An 18,216-nucleotide genomic window follows, 5' to 3' on the forward strand; every position below is an offset into this window, starting at 1 on the left:
AATGATCCAGTGATTTCACTCGTTAATAATCCCTCACCCAAAATATTTGATGATGATCACGACCACTCTGGCCACAATTCCGTTTGCATCTATTATAACCCAAATGCCCGACAAGTTTAATTTCCCCAGTGACTCACAAAAGATATGACTTCGTTAAATAAACAATTCCCACAAAAACAGAATCACCCAGTATAAAAGTGACTGGTAATGTTCTCACACAGCTTTAATAAATAACGATTAGTTAAAAATATTTCACCCGGAGAAAACCGGGACGGGTCATTCCAACAAAGCCAACCCTCGTCCACTTAATTTTCCCAGTACCTTTCAGGGGTGCTCCGCAGTCGGATTAAGCACATATACATACACCAGAAATAGGGGAGGGACAGCGAGCATCTCGGATTTCAATTTCGTACATTCCGGCAATTTCTCCTCACCTCCCTTATGCCACCGTCCCTTTCACCCTACCACCTACCTACCCCTCCCTCTTTCTCATTCTTCCGTCTTCGTGAAAATGTTCGAAGAACACTCGAGCTTCGAGAATAGAAATGCGGCACGACGGTGAGGACCGCTCGAGTGCACTCGAGGGGCTCAAGGACGCTCAGAATCAATATTTATAATCTCCAATCTAGACGACTCGTAGGGTCCTGATGGGGAGGGTCTCAGCATCACCAAACGTGGTCCTCCCTCATTCGCAAATTCTTGATTTTTAAATTCCAACGTATCCTATTTGCGATTCTCGGGATAGACATGCGATGACGAAAATTGAGCGGTCAAGTTGGGGGTAGTTTTCAGGGGCTACTCCTCATTGGTTGACGATCAATTACAGACTCTTATTGGTACGAAGGTCGGCGCGATGCTGGGAGATTCGGGTTCGATTTCTGGCTGCGTTAAAATGGAATTTTTTACTTTCTAATTCTAATTCTCTTCGAGTTATTTGAGACCTTAAGGGGGTTAGGTGGTGTTTCTGGGAATTGTAGAGTGAATTTCTGTGGCATTTGATAGTTTAGTCGGTAAGAGTATCGGCGCGATACCGGGAGACGACCCGGGTTCGATTCCCGAATGGGTTAAAACGGAAATTTTTTTCTTTCTAATTCTGATTCTCTTCGAATTTTTCATGAATTAAAAAATCTGAAGCTTTCCCATCCATTCAACCCCTCAATTCACGAAATTTCAATCACTTCATCACTCGACAAGGGCCCATATCATATTCCATAACAACATTATCCCCAAGTCAGTATAATCTCGTCGAGCAAGTCGAGAAGTTGAAAAATGATGACTTATTTTGAGATTTCAAAGTATTAACTCTGAAGCCTCTCACCTTGAGACTTCACCATCGCTATTTAAAACTTTCAAAGGTTTCAATTTCAACTTTTCGTTCCATTCAAACCAAAGTATCCAAACAAAATTTAAATTTATTTGAAGCCCTTCAAAATGGTACCGCGAAACTTTCATAGACGCCAGTTGATACTTTTAATGCTGTAAGTGAAGACGTTCAACAGTCAACTCGAAATTTCTTATCAAACAGAATTTTGGAAGTCGGTGAATGAGGAAATTCTCTTTTATTGAGGGTGAATTTGAAGGCATCATCAGTTGAGAGTTGGATGACCTTAAATTTCGAGTGTGAAACTTTTGAAAAATGTGATTATCAAATTTTTCAAAGCAGTTTTTGAGCGAAAATTGAGAGCGACCAAATAATGACAACTCAGAGAACTCCCCAGGTCTCGTGTCCATTCCAAACCTAATCATGAATCAGGAATAATGACTAATTCCCCAACCCCACCCTCCCTTCAATTTAAGTATAAAAGTACGGTAATTGGGAAAGTAATAGTCAGTCTTCCTCATTTTATCAGAATCCATAAAAGTTGGATAAATGAGGGAGGAAGTGTGTACGAGCGCGGTAAGTAGCAGACTCCGGACGACCCCCTAATTTAACCTCACACTCCAGTAGGAATCAGGAAGATTTAAGCCTTGAAGATCATCCCGGGCTTTAGGGACAACCCCTGAGCAATGGTTCGGGCAGCCGTTCCTGAGATTTCGCGTCCTTCTTCGGGATGTCTGTCGCCTTGGTCGCTAACTCGGTTTAACCGAGCTCTCGTTAATTTCGTTATCCCTCAGTAATGCCTCAAGCAATATGCCTGATTGGTTGCATTTATACCTTCCCAACTGCTTGTATATTTCCACTCTTAATGCATCCAATTGTTGTTCGCGAAAGTTGGAAAAATGTATTTTTCTTTTTTTTTCTAAACGGATCAGACCAGAAATAGAAAATTATTATTGGAAATGAGATAATAGTTAACTAATCAAACGTGTGAATTACGTTTTAATTCTTTTATTTTATCCGCTGGAAAGGCACAACCGCTCTGCTTCGTTTCCTCAAACGAACTAACTAATAGACTAATTCTAACTAATAGAAATAATTCCTAGAATTATTTCTCATAAAAATGAACGATTATTGATTAAGATTTATTGATTATTGATTTAAGATTTTCATAATAACATAAATTAAGATTTATCTTGAGGATATTTTTTCCGGGATTTATGAGAAATAATTCTAGGAAATAATTCCTAGAATTATTTCTCATAAAAATGAACGATTATTGATTGAGAAAACACCAGAATAAAGGAAATACCAATCAAACAAAGATCCATTAATTCCATTCGAAAATTAATTTTTGACAAACATTCAAAACATAAACTCCAATAATTATTTTAAACGTATATTTTTTTAACTATAAAATATACTGGATTTTTTTTTACGTGACCTTCCTTCAATGAAGATCCCTGTCAATTTCCCTGTTTTACGATGACATCTACTAATATTATCACTGATGTCTCAAATTACGATGCCTTAAAAATAGTCATTTCCACGGAATGCACGTACACTCGCGCAGGAAGTAGACAAATGTAATGCCACAGTTCAACCGATAATCAATTTATCTGAACCCCCTGGAAAGACCGCTACTCGATGGAATTCAATTACCCGCAATTCCAAAGTCAACGTTTAGTCATAAATGTTGTAACTGTTGGAAGGACGTAAATAGGTTGGATAGGTAACTTCAATGTTAGAATGGGTTTGTTTGGGAAATGCCAATTGAGTTGTATCACGTTGAACTTACGTGCTTACTCAAGCACAAGGAAACTGGTGTACATACCAAAATCGAACGTTTCTGGTACACACAGGTGAACGGGGCTTTCTCCGTGGTTTCGATGGTTGTTGAATACCTTGAGCATTCGGATACAGTTGACCGACGGTAAAGCACCCGTTTGTCGTAACTATCATAAGCTTTGAGGAGATACCATCGTGAATTTGGTGAGGAATATTGAGTGGATACCACGGGCTTTGATGATAAACGTTGGCCATTTTAATCTTTTCGTTATTAGAAAAATCAAAGTGACTGATTATTGTGGGGTGACAGAAAAAATGTCCTCGGAAAAAATATCCAGGAAAAATATCGGGTGTCCAGGGCGAAGCCCCCCACCACCACATAAAACAAAAATTATTAATTTATATTTTTAAAAACTGTGAATGTGGTGAATAATTTAATAAAAATGAATTCCTTTTTTTTGAAGATTTATTACTTATTATTATCACTGGAGATCAATACAATCATGAAGCCACGATAAACAATATAAATATCCAGGTTGAATAACACTAATTACCAGCTGTAGCCAATTAAAATGCAGTATCACTTTCTAATTACCCCACATCATCTATTGAAATACTAATTGACGTGGGTTTTTCAATCTTCCAAAATATTTATCATCAATTGAAGATGCAATTCCAACAATTATTACCAAACAGTAATTAATGATTCTAAATAAATGAACGAAGGTCTCACTAATGAATATCTCCAGTTAAACTTCTTTCGAAAATCTAGTCAACTAAAACGATTCATCTGTTCCATACGAAATGGATCGTTACGTATTTAAATTCAAAAGGAAATAGAACATAACTCACTCCCATAAGTTTCCCCAAATATTCGAAATTGATAAATCAATCTGCTCTCATATCCTCCAAATGACTCTGTAAATTGGCTGATTAAATTACACCCAGGACTACGTGTATTCAGTGGAAACGTGAAATCCCGGGTATAGAGATGAGGAGAGTACAATCTTATTATTCTACCACTGTCATCGTGACAGAATGAGAGGAGCAAACTTTCCATGAACAATCACCTGTGCTTTGTTCTTGAGAATTATTCAAATCAAGTTTGAGACAGACCGCTGTAGTACTAGACTAAGAAAACTGACTTGAGTGAATTTAATCGAATTTCGTCAACAGTCAACTACGTGTACTTGGGTTATCACGACAATGGATATGTGATTGCAATGTGATGGCTAATTAGAATTTTGCATTTGTCATACAAGAGATATTGAATATTCAGAGATTATCTGACTTGGATGGGGTTCGTTATTCCATTACATCATAATGTAACAGAAAACTCATGTTCGTTCTTCAAAAAAAAGCTTTTTTCTCATGGAAAACATTTTTTTTTGTTTATAACGATGGAAACTGCACATGGGATTATTTATATTGGGATATGGGTAAAAGTAGATAAATAAATGTAGCAACACAATTAATTACTTTAACTTGAAGTCTTTATTATTGACACGAGGAAGGCACTGAGACTGAATTCTTACTATTTAAAAAACCTTTACTAAAAAAAGAGAATGTTTATTACTCTAGAGGACAGAGTTTCCTTTGAATACCACATGTGGAAGGATTGCAATGCTCTCAAGTTCAGAGCACAACAGATCATAAATTAGTCATTTTCTGGAGACTCTTCCAAACACATCATAATCTTGTCGAGTGATTTTTTAAATAAACAAAAGAACTGTGTTATAATTTTCGAACAATTGGATTTTGAAAATAAAAAACGTATGAGAATTGAAGTATAGTTGCCATTGTAGTTGTTGAGGAAGGTGTTGAATAAATAAAAGAGTAAGTGACCTCACCAGGGTCATCCTCAACCCTCCAAGAAATACCCAAAACCTCAAATAGAACTGGAATAATAATGTCACTATTGGATTATCGATAGGGATTGTCTCAATAATATAAAAACGATTTAACTATCAACTTTAATTATAGTGACCAAGATTTCACACTCTAGACCCATTTGACAAAAGGCCCTTGTTCATTAATTCCTTTTAGTTTCTTCTCTGGTTCTATTTATTAAAACCATTCTAAACATTTCGGTACTGTTCAGAGAAAAACTATAAAAATTATAACATACTGAGATGGACTAAAAACAGCTATAGACAGACCATTCATTTTTGTCCACGCACATCAAGCACTCTCATCAGTCCCAGTAAATAAACCCAGTCGTAGGTCTCACCCTTAAAAAAATCTCGGAAACCGACTCGAAACCAAGAAAAATCCAAAACGTCAACTTGAACGATTACAATGTTTCCATTCGGAAGCACCAACTTTTTCCTCCCCCAGAAATAAAACACCAGTACTTCCTCCATTCATCCATCCCCCCTCGGAAGCCCCGCGCACCCGAGAAATCTCGGGTTAAAAAATCCTCTCGTACCAAAGAGTAAAAAAACTTTTGACTCACGACTTCCCGAAACTCGGCCACTGCACCCTCTCAAGACCGGGTCAGACCAAAAACTTTGGGCCATCCCCTACCGTATCGCTCTAATAGACCTGATAGTTCGCCATTTCGTTACTTTGTTTTCAAATGAAAAGAAAAATAATAAAACAAAAATGTTGGTAAAAAAAAAATTTTTTCCCCCCATGTGATACCAACCCCGAAGGCCAACTTTTCTCCCCCCCGAATCGTCGTAGATTTTTCACTCACTGAACTCTCGATGTTGCCCACATCACCCAGTGGGTCTCCATCTAACGTGATTTAAGACTTATACCCTCGACCGTAGTCACCATCGATACCCTTCTGAAAAGTTTTCCTCCAGTATTGGGGTGGGGGGGGTGGGGGTTGAAGGGTGGATCGGTTGATTCTTCCGGAGTACAGCTCCACACCGATAAAAACATATTTGCTCACCACAGAAAATGGATCTATCTCGGTGCAAACAAACCCCCAAATATCAACCACCGAAAACCTAACGATTTTCCTTAGGATATCTATAACCAGAGGGTATCATTCGTCATTTGGCTGACTTTTTTTGGCCAGTAACCGAGTACAACGCAGCCATAAAGTTACAAAAACCTCCTCAAACAGAGATCCCCAGCAGGACAGCTAACTGATGATATGCCATTTTTTCTGGTCTTCGGTATCAGGAAAAAGTTTTAGAGTTGGGGGTCCTAACACGGGTAAAATGGGAATGACTGAGGACACCCTCGAATAAAATTTCATTGCCATGGATATCGTGGGGGATGAATGTTTTTATCTGTTCATGATATTTTCGGTCATATAAAATGTCGTTGATTATGGACCGCGAGTTTTTCGCACTCGACGATATCGTAAATTTTGAAAAGAGGAAAGACAATACGATTTTGTTTGAGACGCATATTAATTAGATTTTAAGGGGGTTCTCACTTTATGTAAATTAAATATTTAAGGATATTGAAGATTGCTGAATGTTGAATACGTAAGTGACGTGGTCATATGTGAACAGTTATTTATCAAATATTAATCAATAATCGTTGATAGATTTCTTCCGAAGGAGCGGTACCATAAAAATCATTCCACAGAGTCAATGGAAGGGAAAAAATTGAATCGAGCATTTGTTATTATTGGGGATTGTATGTTAATGTATGTTTTCGTTCTGAAACAAAACCGTTTTTCGAACGTACCTGTAATTAAAAATCGTCCTCTGAAGATCTTCCAAATAATATTTTGTGTCATAAGAGAGATCTTGCGAACATTTTTCGGTAATTTTTCTCAGGATTTTTCGAAGATCCTGGGGAGACCAAAATTTTCAGTTTCAATGCTTCGAGGAGAGAAGAGAGTGAATGACATTGATGGAAGTTATTGTCTATTTACAGCCCATAAACGTGTGCCAGATGGATACCATCAAGGCACGAGGCACTTGGATTTTCTGGTGCTGCGTCGTACTGACGGTCGTTGGAGGCGCTCAAGCTGCTGGAACCTTGGAGAAGCTGCACGAAGGTGAGTCCGAATTTTAGGGTCTTTACGGGGGGCCAAATACATCTTTTGAAACACGACATTCGACGACTGTCAATGGGGAAGATATTTCATTCGTTTTTGTTTAATTTATTGCGAGACCGAACGCGCACAATTTGAATTTCCCGCTTCGAGCGCATTGACCAATCAGGAAGAAGTCTTACGCACGAAGTCGATGGCTTATATGGCTGACTTAAGTTATGTGTCTCTGCTTTCATCACAAGGAAATCTGCACATGACGAGTTTGAACGCGCAAAATGTTGAATTTGACTGAAAATTCTATGGAAATTCTATGGAAATTCAACATTTTTAATCGTTTGAAGTTGGAGAGTTCCTCAATTCATTTGAATTGTCAATGAAAATGTGAACGTTTTGATTAACAAATCATATGAAATTTCAAACATGAATTTCATTAATTAATTTTCCTTTTTTTTTAAGAGTAACTCACTGGATCTTCACAGTTTGCACTGACGTTTTCCTAAAATTCTGAAGTTTCCCAATTTGAAAATATTTTAAAAAATTTGAAATCCAAAAATCCGAAAACATAATAATACCATAAACAATGGAACCGTCCACTCTTGTCTACCCAAAAATTATTCTTCTTCCAACTAGAAAGAAAATTTTTCCTTTCCAATTATCTAAATATGAAAGCGTTTGATTATATTTACACTAAAATTTATTTAACGCAGATAAAACTGCTAATCCAGCAACAGAAATTGACGAAGGATTTCATAAATATTTTTTCTGGAAAAAAAATTATAGAAAATAAAAAATAACAGAAGATTATTTCCATTTTTTTATTTCCGAGGAAAAACAATAAAAAAAATAGTGAACCTTCTAAATCTTTTCTGAATCATCACTTTTGTCTTCCGCAGTCATGGGTGAATGAACCATTGCACTGTCCTATTTGTCTTGAACTGATGCTATCAATATTCATCGATCCCTGCAGACAATAATAATTTTACAAATACGACAGAGATATTTAACTCGTCTGTCGCCCTAACCGCTGCCACAGATAATGACTATTTGAACGGTTGATCAAGCAGAGTACCGAAGAAAATAGAAATCAATTCTTCTCATCATTAAATATCAATTTTCTCATTAAAGTTCTATTCGATAATCTACCGACGAAATCTTTCTTCATCACTTCGATCAACTAGTGATGAGCATCTAAATTTCAAGAGGCAAAAACCGAAGTGACCTCTTTACATTCGGGAAAGTCAATAAGTAATTGTGTCATCGATATTGTTAATAATAAATTTATTAAGTTATAGAATAGTGGCTCTTCGAGCGTGGAAATCTTCACTTGAAAAGGAATTTTATATTGAATTTAATAACGGAAGGAGTGAAGTCAGTGGTCAGGGATTGATGAAATTGCGAGAGGAATTTTTCTTTTGATCCTGACGCGGGAGAGAAAGAGGGGAGCGAGGTCAAAGTGACGTGGTCATATGTGAACAATTATTTATGAAATATAAATCAATAATCGTCGCTAGATTTCTTCCGAATGAGTGGTACCATAAAAATCGTTTCACAGAGTCAATACGCAGCGAAAAAATTGAATCGAGTATTTTATATTATAGAGGATTATATGTAAACGTTTAATATGAGTGTGTAGAGTAGGGGAGGAGGTGACAATGGACCTGAAAGGGAAAATGGACCACTCACGCGGAAAGAAAAAATATTAAATCGAGTATATTTTAAGTAGAATTTGAAGTCTATTGAATTTTCAATGATAAAATCGATAATGAATTGATTTTCATACCATTTTATTATGTACTATGAGTAGATGAAGTGAGATAGAAACATTTATCATTGAAATGTGCACTGAATCCTTACAGATGACGAAAAAATTACGAATAAAATATCACTAAAAGGATTTAGCCTCGAGGATTTTCAGTAATACCTACGTGTCCCATAATTCCAACAATTCAGTAGACTTATAGTCTTTCTGATGTTTACCTCTGTCGACTCTGATACCAACTATTTCACCAAATTCACTGATCCATCAAACAAAATTAAAAGTAACGATATTATTGTAGTCTGGAGACATTCAAAACAACGTCAGGGGCGTACGACGTACTGTGGGGTTAGGGTTCCCCTAGTCATCAGGAAATAAAATCCAGTGGAGCCATCTTGCGGTCGTTTTTAAACCAATGAGAACACATAATGAAGATGAACTCATATCTTATGAACTAAATAATTATTTATTAATGTTTATTCATGAATAAATTTCTTTTACTCTTGTTATATAAAGTTTGTCAATGTTATTATGAATTATGGATAATGGGAGTTGTTCTTGGGAAATGTGTCATAAAGAAAATGGGAGCAATGGAGACTTTAGCGTATTACATTGAACTTGTCTTCATCCCACAGTCCATTGAATAAAATGCACTCCATTTCCGGAGAATTGTAGCGGGAAGTAAATGACGAGTGACCACGGAACTTCGATAACGTTCACTGGTATCTGAGTCGTTCTTCCGGTTGATATAATATCCCCAACTATTCACATGTATCTGGTATCACCTACGCACAGATTTTCCAAGTATACAATTGGTCCAATTCCAACACCGATAGGAGACAGTAGAGGAATTTAGGATAGTCTTATGACATCAACGGAAATGGCCTACAAACTTGCCGATTGCACTTAGAGGAAGAGAAAATTATACTCTACATGTCATTAATGATTTAATGAGCGAGAAATCCGGGAATTTTTCGTTTTGTGTAGCTCAGATGAGGCATCATAAAAATCGTAGATTAATTAAACTTCAATATGTGGTGTCAATCTTTGAAAAACTACCGCAAGACGGCGCCACTGGATTTTAGTCCTGCGGACCAGAGGGAGCCCTCATGACGTCGTACGCCCCTGATGTTGTTTTGAATGCCTCCATTCATCAATAACATCGTTCCTCTCACATTTGTTTGATGGCCCAGTGAATTTAGCGAAGTAGATTGTACTAGTTAGTAGTAGAATAGTTAAAAATTGACGAAACAATTATCTGGAAAATATTAAATGTAAAATCGTAAACTCTTTTCGTGATATTTTATTCAAAATTTTTACGTCGTTTATAACAGATCAAGGACACATCTCAATGATAAATGTTTCTGCGTTACTTGATCTATTCACAGCACATAATAAAATGGTGTGAACATCAATTGGTTAACGATTTTACCCTCGAAAGTCCAATATAATCAAAATAATTATAATAATAGTCTTTATTTAACTATTTTTTTCTTTCCTTACATTCAACATTCAAAATTTCTAAATTCATGGGTCGGTCGAACTGCACAATATCGAAAAAATATTCTCCATCTTCCCCTTACTCCAACAATCAGAGCCCCTCTCAGCCTTTTTATGCCATCATCCATCATATCCCCGGTGAAGCGAAAACTCCAGTATTTTCTGAGATCTTCATCGTGAAGGGCAAGCGACCTAACACGAAGTTCAGACATTCTCATGGTTGGCCACTCAATCCCCGTTTGATATATTTGCCAAAGCCTCTGTTCGCATTTACCTGGGCTTACGTCCCATATTTTATTACCGAAACGTGTCGAGCTAGTATTCACCGGATTATGTCTCCGATACATCGAGGGATGATAAAGCTTTTTTTCTCATGGGTTCTAATTTATCCGAAAGTAATTGGGTATGTGCACTGATTATTGGATGGTACATTCAATGAATTTATCGTGAAAGCTCGGGACAATGATGTGCTATCGGGTTCGCCGCAACTGTAAGTGACTGTGGGTATAATTGACCTCATCTCCTTGAATTTCTGGACCATTTCCCCATCTTCATTATTCGCAAATCCTCCGAGATCTTTCATTCGGGAATAAATTCTGGAGAGGAAAAAACCGATAATTGATGAGGATATTATTGGCGAAGTGTCTCGATATTTTTTAGTTCAGCATTGAAGGACATTAATTGTTAGTTATTCTATTTTTCCACTCGTTGACGAGAAGAAAAATGGGAAAAATTGGGCCAGAAATTTATAACTTTTCGGGAATTAAAAATTTTTTCATTTACTTTTTTTCAGTTTTGAGGCTTCGAAACTTTTTTTTTTCAGATAAATGTTATTTTGCAGTTGTCCCTCGCGAATATTCGAGACAGTTATCGAACATTCGAAAAAAGGTTTTTAAATTCGCGGTCTCTCCGAGGAAAAACCAGTCGTAGTCGTCAATCATTAAAGTCGGCCAGTCAACTCCGGTCACATGTAAATATTTCATTCTTGTTTTGATTATCGATGTAAACAAAACGTTTTTAACACACAATTTGATTTATTCTCGGAACCACTGGTACCACTGCAAAAAATCATATCCGGTCAGTCTGATCTAGATTCAACTTGACAACCGGTGTATTTTTGTTAAACATTTGTGTCTCAGAAATAAATAATGGACGTCGTTCGCGGAATGATGGATTATATTTCTGAGGATGTTCAATAAGTACTGGGTTTTTGGGACATGTTATGATAAAAAATTCAAATATCAAGCTTCAAGGAAAAGTGAAACATTAATTTTTCAATTGACACCTAAAGTAGTCAGTTAATTTTTCTTTTTATAATCAAATTTACTCACTTGCACAATTTACTTACTTTGATGATCAATTAGGAAAATTTAATTCCAAACGTAATCGATCTTTCTATATTTTTCTTTAGTTTTAGAAAAAGAATTTAATTAATTTTTTAATTTGCTAAAAGAATTAATGAACACGAATTATATTTAATATAGAATATATAATAATTCCAATATGATCGAATTATATATTAATTGTTTTTAATAGGTTGATGATTGTATATAACAATTTATACGGATAAAATTATCATTTCAAAACTAATAAGATTTTTTTCCCTCAACTCAAAGAACCCGATAATTTCAAAAAATTGAAAATAATTAACTATATTGCTATATCACATAATATATATTATCCATTTACCTAGACATATTGAAAAAAGCATTAGAAGAATAATAGAATCGAATAATTAATTAAATTTCAATCCAACTTTAACTGTAAATTATACGAAATCACTCAATAACCAAAAATGTTTAATTGAAAATTAAAAACATCTCAATTCTCACGATTCATATTTTTCCATCAAGAATCAACGTCCTCGAGGACAACAGCCTAAAAAATGCGTAACCAGTCTATATATAACATAAAAAATACTCAAATCCTCCCGACGGACCGAAAACGTAAATAAAGAAAAAGAACTTTGAGCCTCGACCCGTGAATCCTCGCAAGTCCAAACAAAGTCGTGGCTCCGTGAGATATAACTAGAATAGAGTACACTGCGGTAGCAGAACGAAAGGGGGAAGTTTCGAAAAATTTTATTGAAACTGCGCCAAAAAGTACGCGAACAAAGAAAGGAAAAATGGCACAGGAATTACGTTTGTCTTGTGCAGTTTTTGCTCATCGTTCAGCTCCAATAGGTAGTCATGCCACTACTTGACATTTACTTTTCCCATTTAATTTTTTTTATTCACAAACCACTGACTCCTTGACTCCATCACGTGCAGGGGATTTGCTGTTCAATTCAATTTCTAACTCGAGACTTTGGTAGACAAAACTGTGAGGGGTGAGTAGTGAAATCAATCTTATTCCTCTAGAGTTGTAAATTGACTGATAATGCAACAACAGAGGTCTGAGTTGTTGCATTATCAGTTTAACTATTAGACGCGGGATAGATTCTTCATGTAACTATTTCAGAAGGTTGTTGAAAGGGTTGGAGTGATTGAGGATGCGAGGGTGAGTTTTAGGAGACTTGGATTTAGTCGAATGTTGACACTTCAATTGTTTCACAATTTTTCGTTCACAATTTATCCCGAGGATATTAATTAAACATTTTCAGCTAGATGTGACGAGTCAACTGGTTGAAAATTTAACTAACTTATAATTTTAGAATATGGGGTTTATATGGAGATCGGTAGTGGCCATGCCGGACGAATCAAAGGAATGTTGAAAGATTTGTTATATGTAAAAAAATTAAAATGAGGTGGTAATTGACAAATAGAGAAGGGTGGGGGTGTTTTTTGACTGCGGGGGAGAAGAAGGAAGCGACAGCGCTGGGTTCGCTACGGTAAAATGAGGCTCATTTTGAGAGATTATCGAGAGGAACCGAGTGTTGGAAATAATAGTACATTACGTCATGAGGACGATAAACAGCGGTTCGTGAGGAGTGTGAAGTTTACTGCACGAGGTATGTTAAACCGAAGACGAGGATCGCCGAAGCCGATTCGAAAGTTTTCGATAGGAAAAGTAATTTTAAGTAGTAGAATATTATGTCTTCTCTAATTTTTATAATCCGTCCTAGTAAATTGCACTTACCCCCCCCCCCCCGCCTCCCCCCACAGAAAGCGGCCGTAAACGCCACTTTTCGGGCCTCAGTGGTATAATTGAATTTTTCAGGCCTAGGTCGGATAATCATAGTCAGAACCGAAGGCGAGGATTATAACGCGCATTCGGCAGGATCTTGATTGCGACCCAAAGTCGCGCGTTTTATCGGCCGCTATGACATCAATGATATATTTAGGTCGTATCGCCGCAGTCGATGGAAGAATCTTCACATTTGATGAAGTCGAAGGTCTAGACTTTACATGTGTGGAATTTCTTAAATCTTATTCTAGCACTCAGTATTGGAACTCAGACAATCTGAACTAGGTCAAAACCGAGATATAAATCGATCACGATATGAACAATTTTCAATATCTATTCAAATATTACCCATTTCCTGCTGAATGTCAAACTCTTTAAAATAATTTATGTAACGAGACCGAAAGCGCGCCGCGCGCTTTTCTTGAATTTCCCGCATTGAAGACATTGGCCAACGACGAAACAGCCTTACGCATGAAGTTAGCCGATGACTGATGTGGCTAACTCGATGATCTCGCCATTCGATAATTCGAGATAAAGCACCTTCATCATATTTGATCAGTTCCGATCAGTCAGACCTAGTAACTCTCGATAAATATTCACTTTATCAACAAGTTCGATAGATTTTTCGAATTTTCTTAAATATTTCCCCCCTGTTTTCTCCTACAGTTCGACATTTATCGCCAAATTACCATCACATCATTAAGTATCACAATCACATTCATAACTTTTAAATGCAAATCATCAATTTGTAAACAATTTTCCCCTAATTTTCTCACCAAATATCCATTTTCCGGACCTATATTTGACGTCGCAGGAGTTTTCACCGGTTGTTTGTAGCTCAGCACCGATGTACCGAACTCACTACTAATGAATCCCAGGTCTACATACGACGGCCGGAGACGACTGACGTCGTGCAATCTTTTGTGAAAAAAATCGGAAACGTCTGGGTTTCGAACCCTCGCCCGGAGACCGATTCGGATTACTAAACGTTGGACTTAACCACCTCCGCCACCGCGACCACCTTCACTTATCGATGCGTTTGCGAGCTAATGTAGCGCGTGAGTCTCTACATCAATTTTTCTCTCCAACACGCCATCTCCTTATCACAAAACTATAAAAATCATTCCGGAAATACGTCTCTCTCAGCACAGAAAACCGGTGGATCTATTCAAGAATGAGAGCCCCGACGTAACACCGTCATTGATGAATGCGACACCGTTCGAGCGCTCCACCATTCACGTCACTGACGTTCATCCCCAGCCACAAAAGCAAAATAGGAACTTTTACTGTAACACCGGGCACATCGAGTTCAATAGTTTCAACGCCAGTTATAACGTTTTTGTTTCTCCTTTTTTTTTTTCATACTCTTGTACAAACGAAACAACTGTCAACAACATTTCCGGGAATAAAATTTGATGCGTTACAAAGCCACATATGACGCAATGTGCATAGTACACTGGGTGGAAGTACCTACCATCCCGACATAACGCTTGACCTATTTTATTTACGCGCCGCGTTGTGCATATTCTACTCGAGAGAAATGTACAAAATGTATGGAATAGATTCATACGAGTCGAAAAAAAAAATCAATCGTATTTAAATGCTGTGCAGGTTCTCGCTGTGGTTTTTTTCTCTTCACGGGGAGGGGAGAATATTTCCACGTGAAGCTCTCAGTAGTTATATAATTCAATACTACGGTGTGGAATTGGGTGGGGGGAGGGGTGAGGACATCGAATTTGTGCAATTAATATTATTTCAGATCCAGCGGTGATTTTTTAATGAGGAAATTCGACGATATTCGAAGTGCCAATTTTTTGGTTGTTGAATTAGTTATGGAATGGTTCAATTTATTTTTATTGACAGTGCTTGATATGTGTGGACAAAAATGAATGGTGTCTATAGCTGTTTTCCGTCCATCTCGGTATGTTATAGTTTTTATAGCTTTTTTCCGAACAGTACTGAAATGTTTAGAATGGTTTTAATAAATAGAACCAGGGAAGAAACTGAAAGGAATGAATGAACAAGGGCCTTTTGTCAAATGGGTCTAGAGTGTGAAATCTTTGGTCATTGAGAGTCAGTTGATCTGGAGACATCGTACGAGAAAGACATACCCCTGTGCGTGCGATAATAAATAATTAAAGATGATAGTTAAATTGTTTTTATCTTATTGAGACAATCCCTATCCAGAATCCAATAATTTTCCTAGAATTGTTTCATAGTATTGATAGTTTTTGAGTACTTGCTAAGTTTAGTAAATAATATGTCTGATAGTTACGTCAAGAGGGGGGGGGGAGTTCGATCGCTTTTGAAGCCATTTTTTTTTCAAATCAAATCTGCTGCATTATATTATATATTACATATTTTATATTATATTGTGATTGGAGAAACATTTTTTATTTTTTTGGACACTGTAAAACATATGAACAATGCTTGAACATTTCACTTTATAGTTCAATCTGAGATGAATTTTGATTCTGTTCAAAGGTTTTTAATTTTTGAAAAATTGTTGCAAACTATGTGTGAAATTCAAACATCTATTTTCGCTGTGCAATAACCTTGAGTTCAAAAATGACGATGAAGTGATTTCGCAATGAGAATTTTATTTTCTGTAATTCAGCATAACAGGCGAGATGTCGAAATTTTCTCCTAACAATTTCATCGCCACAAATAGGTCACTAAATCGAATGAGTGACAATTTTCCGTCGCTTCGGGCAAATCCTCGTGAAATGACTTTTTGTATTTTTTACTCACGAGACGCGACACTCTGACAGTATCTCATTGTGCCGGTGCTTGTGCATTCGCAAATAGACTCAATTTTTCATTAAACAGTTTGCAAACCTGTTCATCAAAATTGCAGATATTGCAATTAACTTCTTGATGATCAGTCGAGAAAGTGATTGTAGGACCGAAAAAAATCTTCTGCGTCCGAATTGCGTTGGTTATTGAGTTTTTCCATTTCCTAATTCTGCCCAGAAGAATGCAGAAATTATTTTCTGACGAGACCATTGTCTTCTGTGCACAGATCACATCGTTTCAACATCTTCATCGTCAATAAGTGTTCCCAATGTTTTAAAAACGACCGTTAGACGGCGCTACTGGATTCTGCTTCCTTAGGACGAGAGAGATCCCGGCCCCTCATAGCGTCGTACGCCCCTGATATTGTTTTGAACGCTTCCCTTCCACAATAACATCGTTCTTCTCAAGTTTGTTTGATGGATCCGGGAATTTAGTGAAACAATTCGTACTAGTGAGTAGTAAAATAGTTAGAAACTAACAAAGCAGTTATTTTGAAGACACTAAATGCAAAGTTAATTAACAATGAGTGAACAACAAAAACGACTAAAAGTCTACTCAATCATTGGGATTATGGCGCACGTAGGTATTACTAAAAATCCTCGATGGTAAACCCATTTAATAATCTTATATAAGAGGTTGAGTCCCCCTATTAACAATTAACATTTCTGTATTCCTTGATCTATCAATAGCAGATAATAAAATGGTATAAAAATCAATTGACCATTGAAAATTCAATAATATACTTAAAATAACTATCACAACATACTCAACAATTTTTTTCTTTCCACATGTCTTTCCCATCTCCTTCAATCATCCCCTCCCCCATCTCAATTGTCTCACCACCCGTTCGTCACCCAGATCCCACAGTCTCCATTACTTTTTGCTCTCACCTTCGGGAAAATTTTCCTTATCAATTTTTCAACCCGTGGAGGCCCAAGAGGGTAAAAGTCAAGGGTGAAACATTTGGTAAACTGGCATTCCGGGACATTTGGCGACACAAGAGGGGACGACTGAAGTGTACGGGTTACGTTTACCATGGGGCTGTGGGATTCAACCCCTCTTTTCAATCCACCCCCTGGCACGCAAGTGCAAACACACACTGTGTTGGAATGCAAGCGAAGGGTAAAAGACAGACAGAGATGGCTGGAGAATGGGATGCGCATGTATATGTATAAGCCCAGCTTATAATTCAGTTTTCCCCTGAAACGACTCATTTATATGCGTTCGTTTGATTGAATCTCGCTACGGTCCGTCATCCTTGTTCTCTCAATACTCTGGTCTACGTTTTCACCTACCATCCTGGATCCTCGACGCCTGTCTCATTCTCTCTCAGTTCTCCTGTTCATCTTCTCCATGAGCACCGAAAGCGGTTAGCTGTTTCAATTTCCTCTTACCGCGCAAAACTGAAAAGCACATCATCTACGTCGTAGATGAAATATCCAGGCTTTTTTACCCCATAGTTCAAACTCATACCACTTTCCGGAATGTTATCGGGACTCTCGTGATGAGAATTTCGTCCTTAAAAGTTGGATTAACGGGCTCTCATGCATTCTGAATATTGTTTTGTGTATTTTAGTTTTTATTTTTTGACGGCAGGTCAATGTACTTCGGCATCAAGTTCGTTTATTGATTTTGGTAATGGGGGAGGCAGAAGGGAATGTCGGGCTGTTGATTAAACATTTTTTGAATAAATTGGTGGGGAATTGTGAGGTATTTTTTGGTAACTTTGAGGGTTTAGTTTGATTGGTGAGGTATTATTATCTTGAGGCTTTTGGATAGATCGACTTTAATGAAAGATAAGGGACTTTCTCTTTGTCTGGAATTTTTTTTGCTGTTCGGGGTCGTGGGATTATGATAACAATTGGTGCGTTGCCTGAGAAACATTATTATGTCGTGTAAATTTGTTTATCGGTTTGGGAAATGTTGTAATCGGTCTCGGAAAAATTCAAGGTCTAATGGGATATGAGA

The 18,216-nt window shown here is 37.1% G+C and overlaps 1 protein-coding gene and 2 long non-coding RNA genes across 3 annotated transcripts in view; 2 read left to right on the top strand and 1 right to left on the bottom strand.

Annotated features, from left to right (window-relative positions):
- The first annotated feature begins 6,949 nt into the window (after window positions 1-6,949).
- The window catches only part of LOC135169688 (semaphorin-2A), a 189,785-nt gene continuing 178,518 nt past the window's right edge, over window positions 6,950-18,216 (top strand). The window contains exon 1 of the mRNA XM_064134900.1: window positions 6,950-7,073. Within this exon, the coding sequence (XP_063990970.1) occupies window positions 6,968-7,073 (106 nt within the window). The 5' untranslated portion in view covers window positions 6,950-6,967. The remainder of the gene's footprint in view (window positions 7,074-18,216) is intronic.
- On the bottom strand, window positions 9,332-11,352 carry LOC135169690 (uncharacterized). The gene is made up of 3 exons (XR_010300242.1): window positions 11,110-11,352; window positions 10,330-10,922; window positions 9,332-10,084 (listed from the first exon to the last, which is right to left on the bottom strand). It is a non-coding gene; the product is annotated as an uncharacterized LOC135169690 (long non-coding RNA).
- LOC135169689 (uncharacterized) lies at window positions 10,677-11,794 on the top strand. Its single transcript, XR_010300241.1, has 3 exons — window positions 10,677-10,816; window positions 11,120-11,296; window positions 11,409-11,794. It is a non-coding gene; the product is annotated as an uncharacterized LOC135169689 (long non-coding RNA).

The sequence above is a fragment of the Diachasmimorpha longicaudata genome, chromosome 15 (genome assembly GCF_034640455.1).
Source record: "Diachasmimorpha longicaudata isolate KC_UGA_2023 chromosome 15, iyDiaLong2, whole genome shotgun sequence".
NCBI classification, from domain to species: domain Eukaryota; kingdom Metazoa; phylum Arthropoda; class Insecta; order Hymenoptera; family Braconidae; genus Diachasmimorpha; species Diachasmimorpha longicaudata.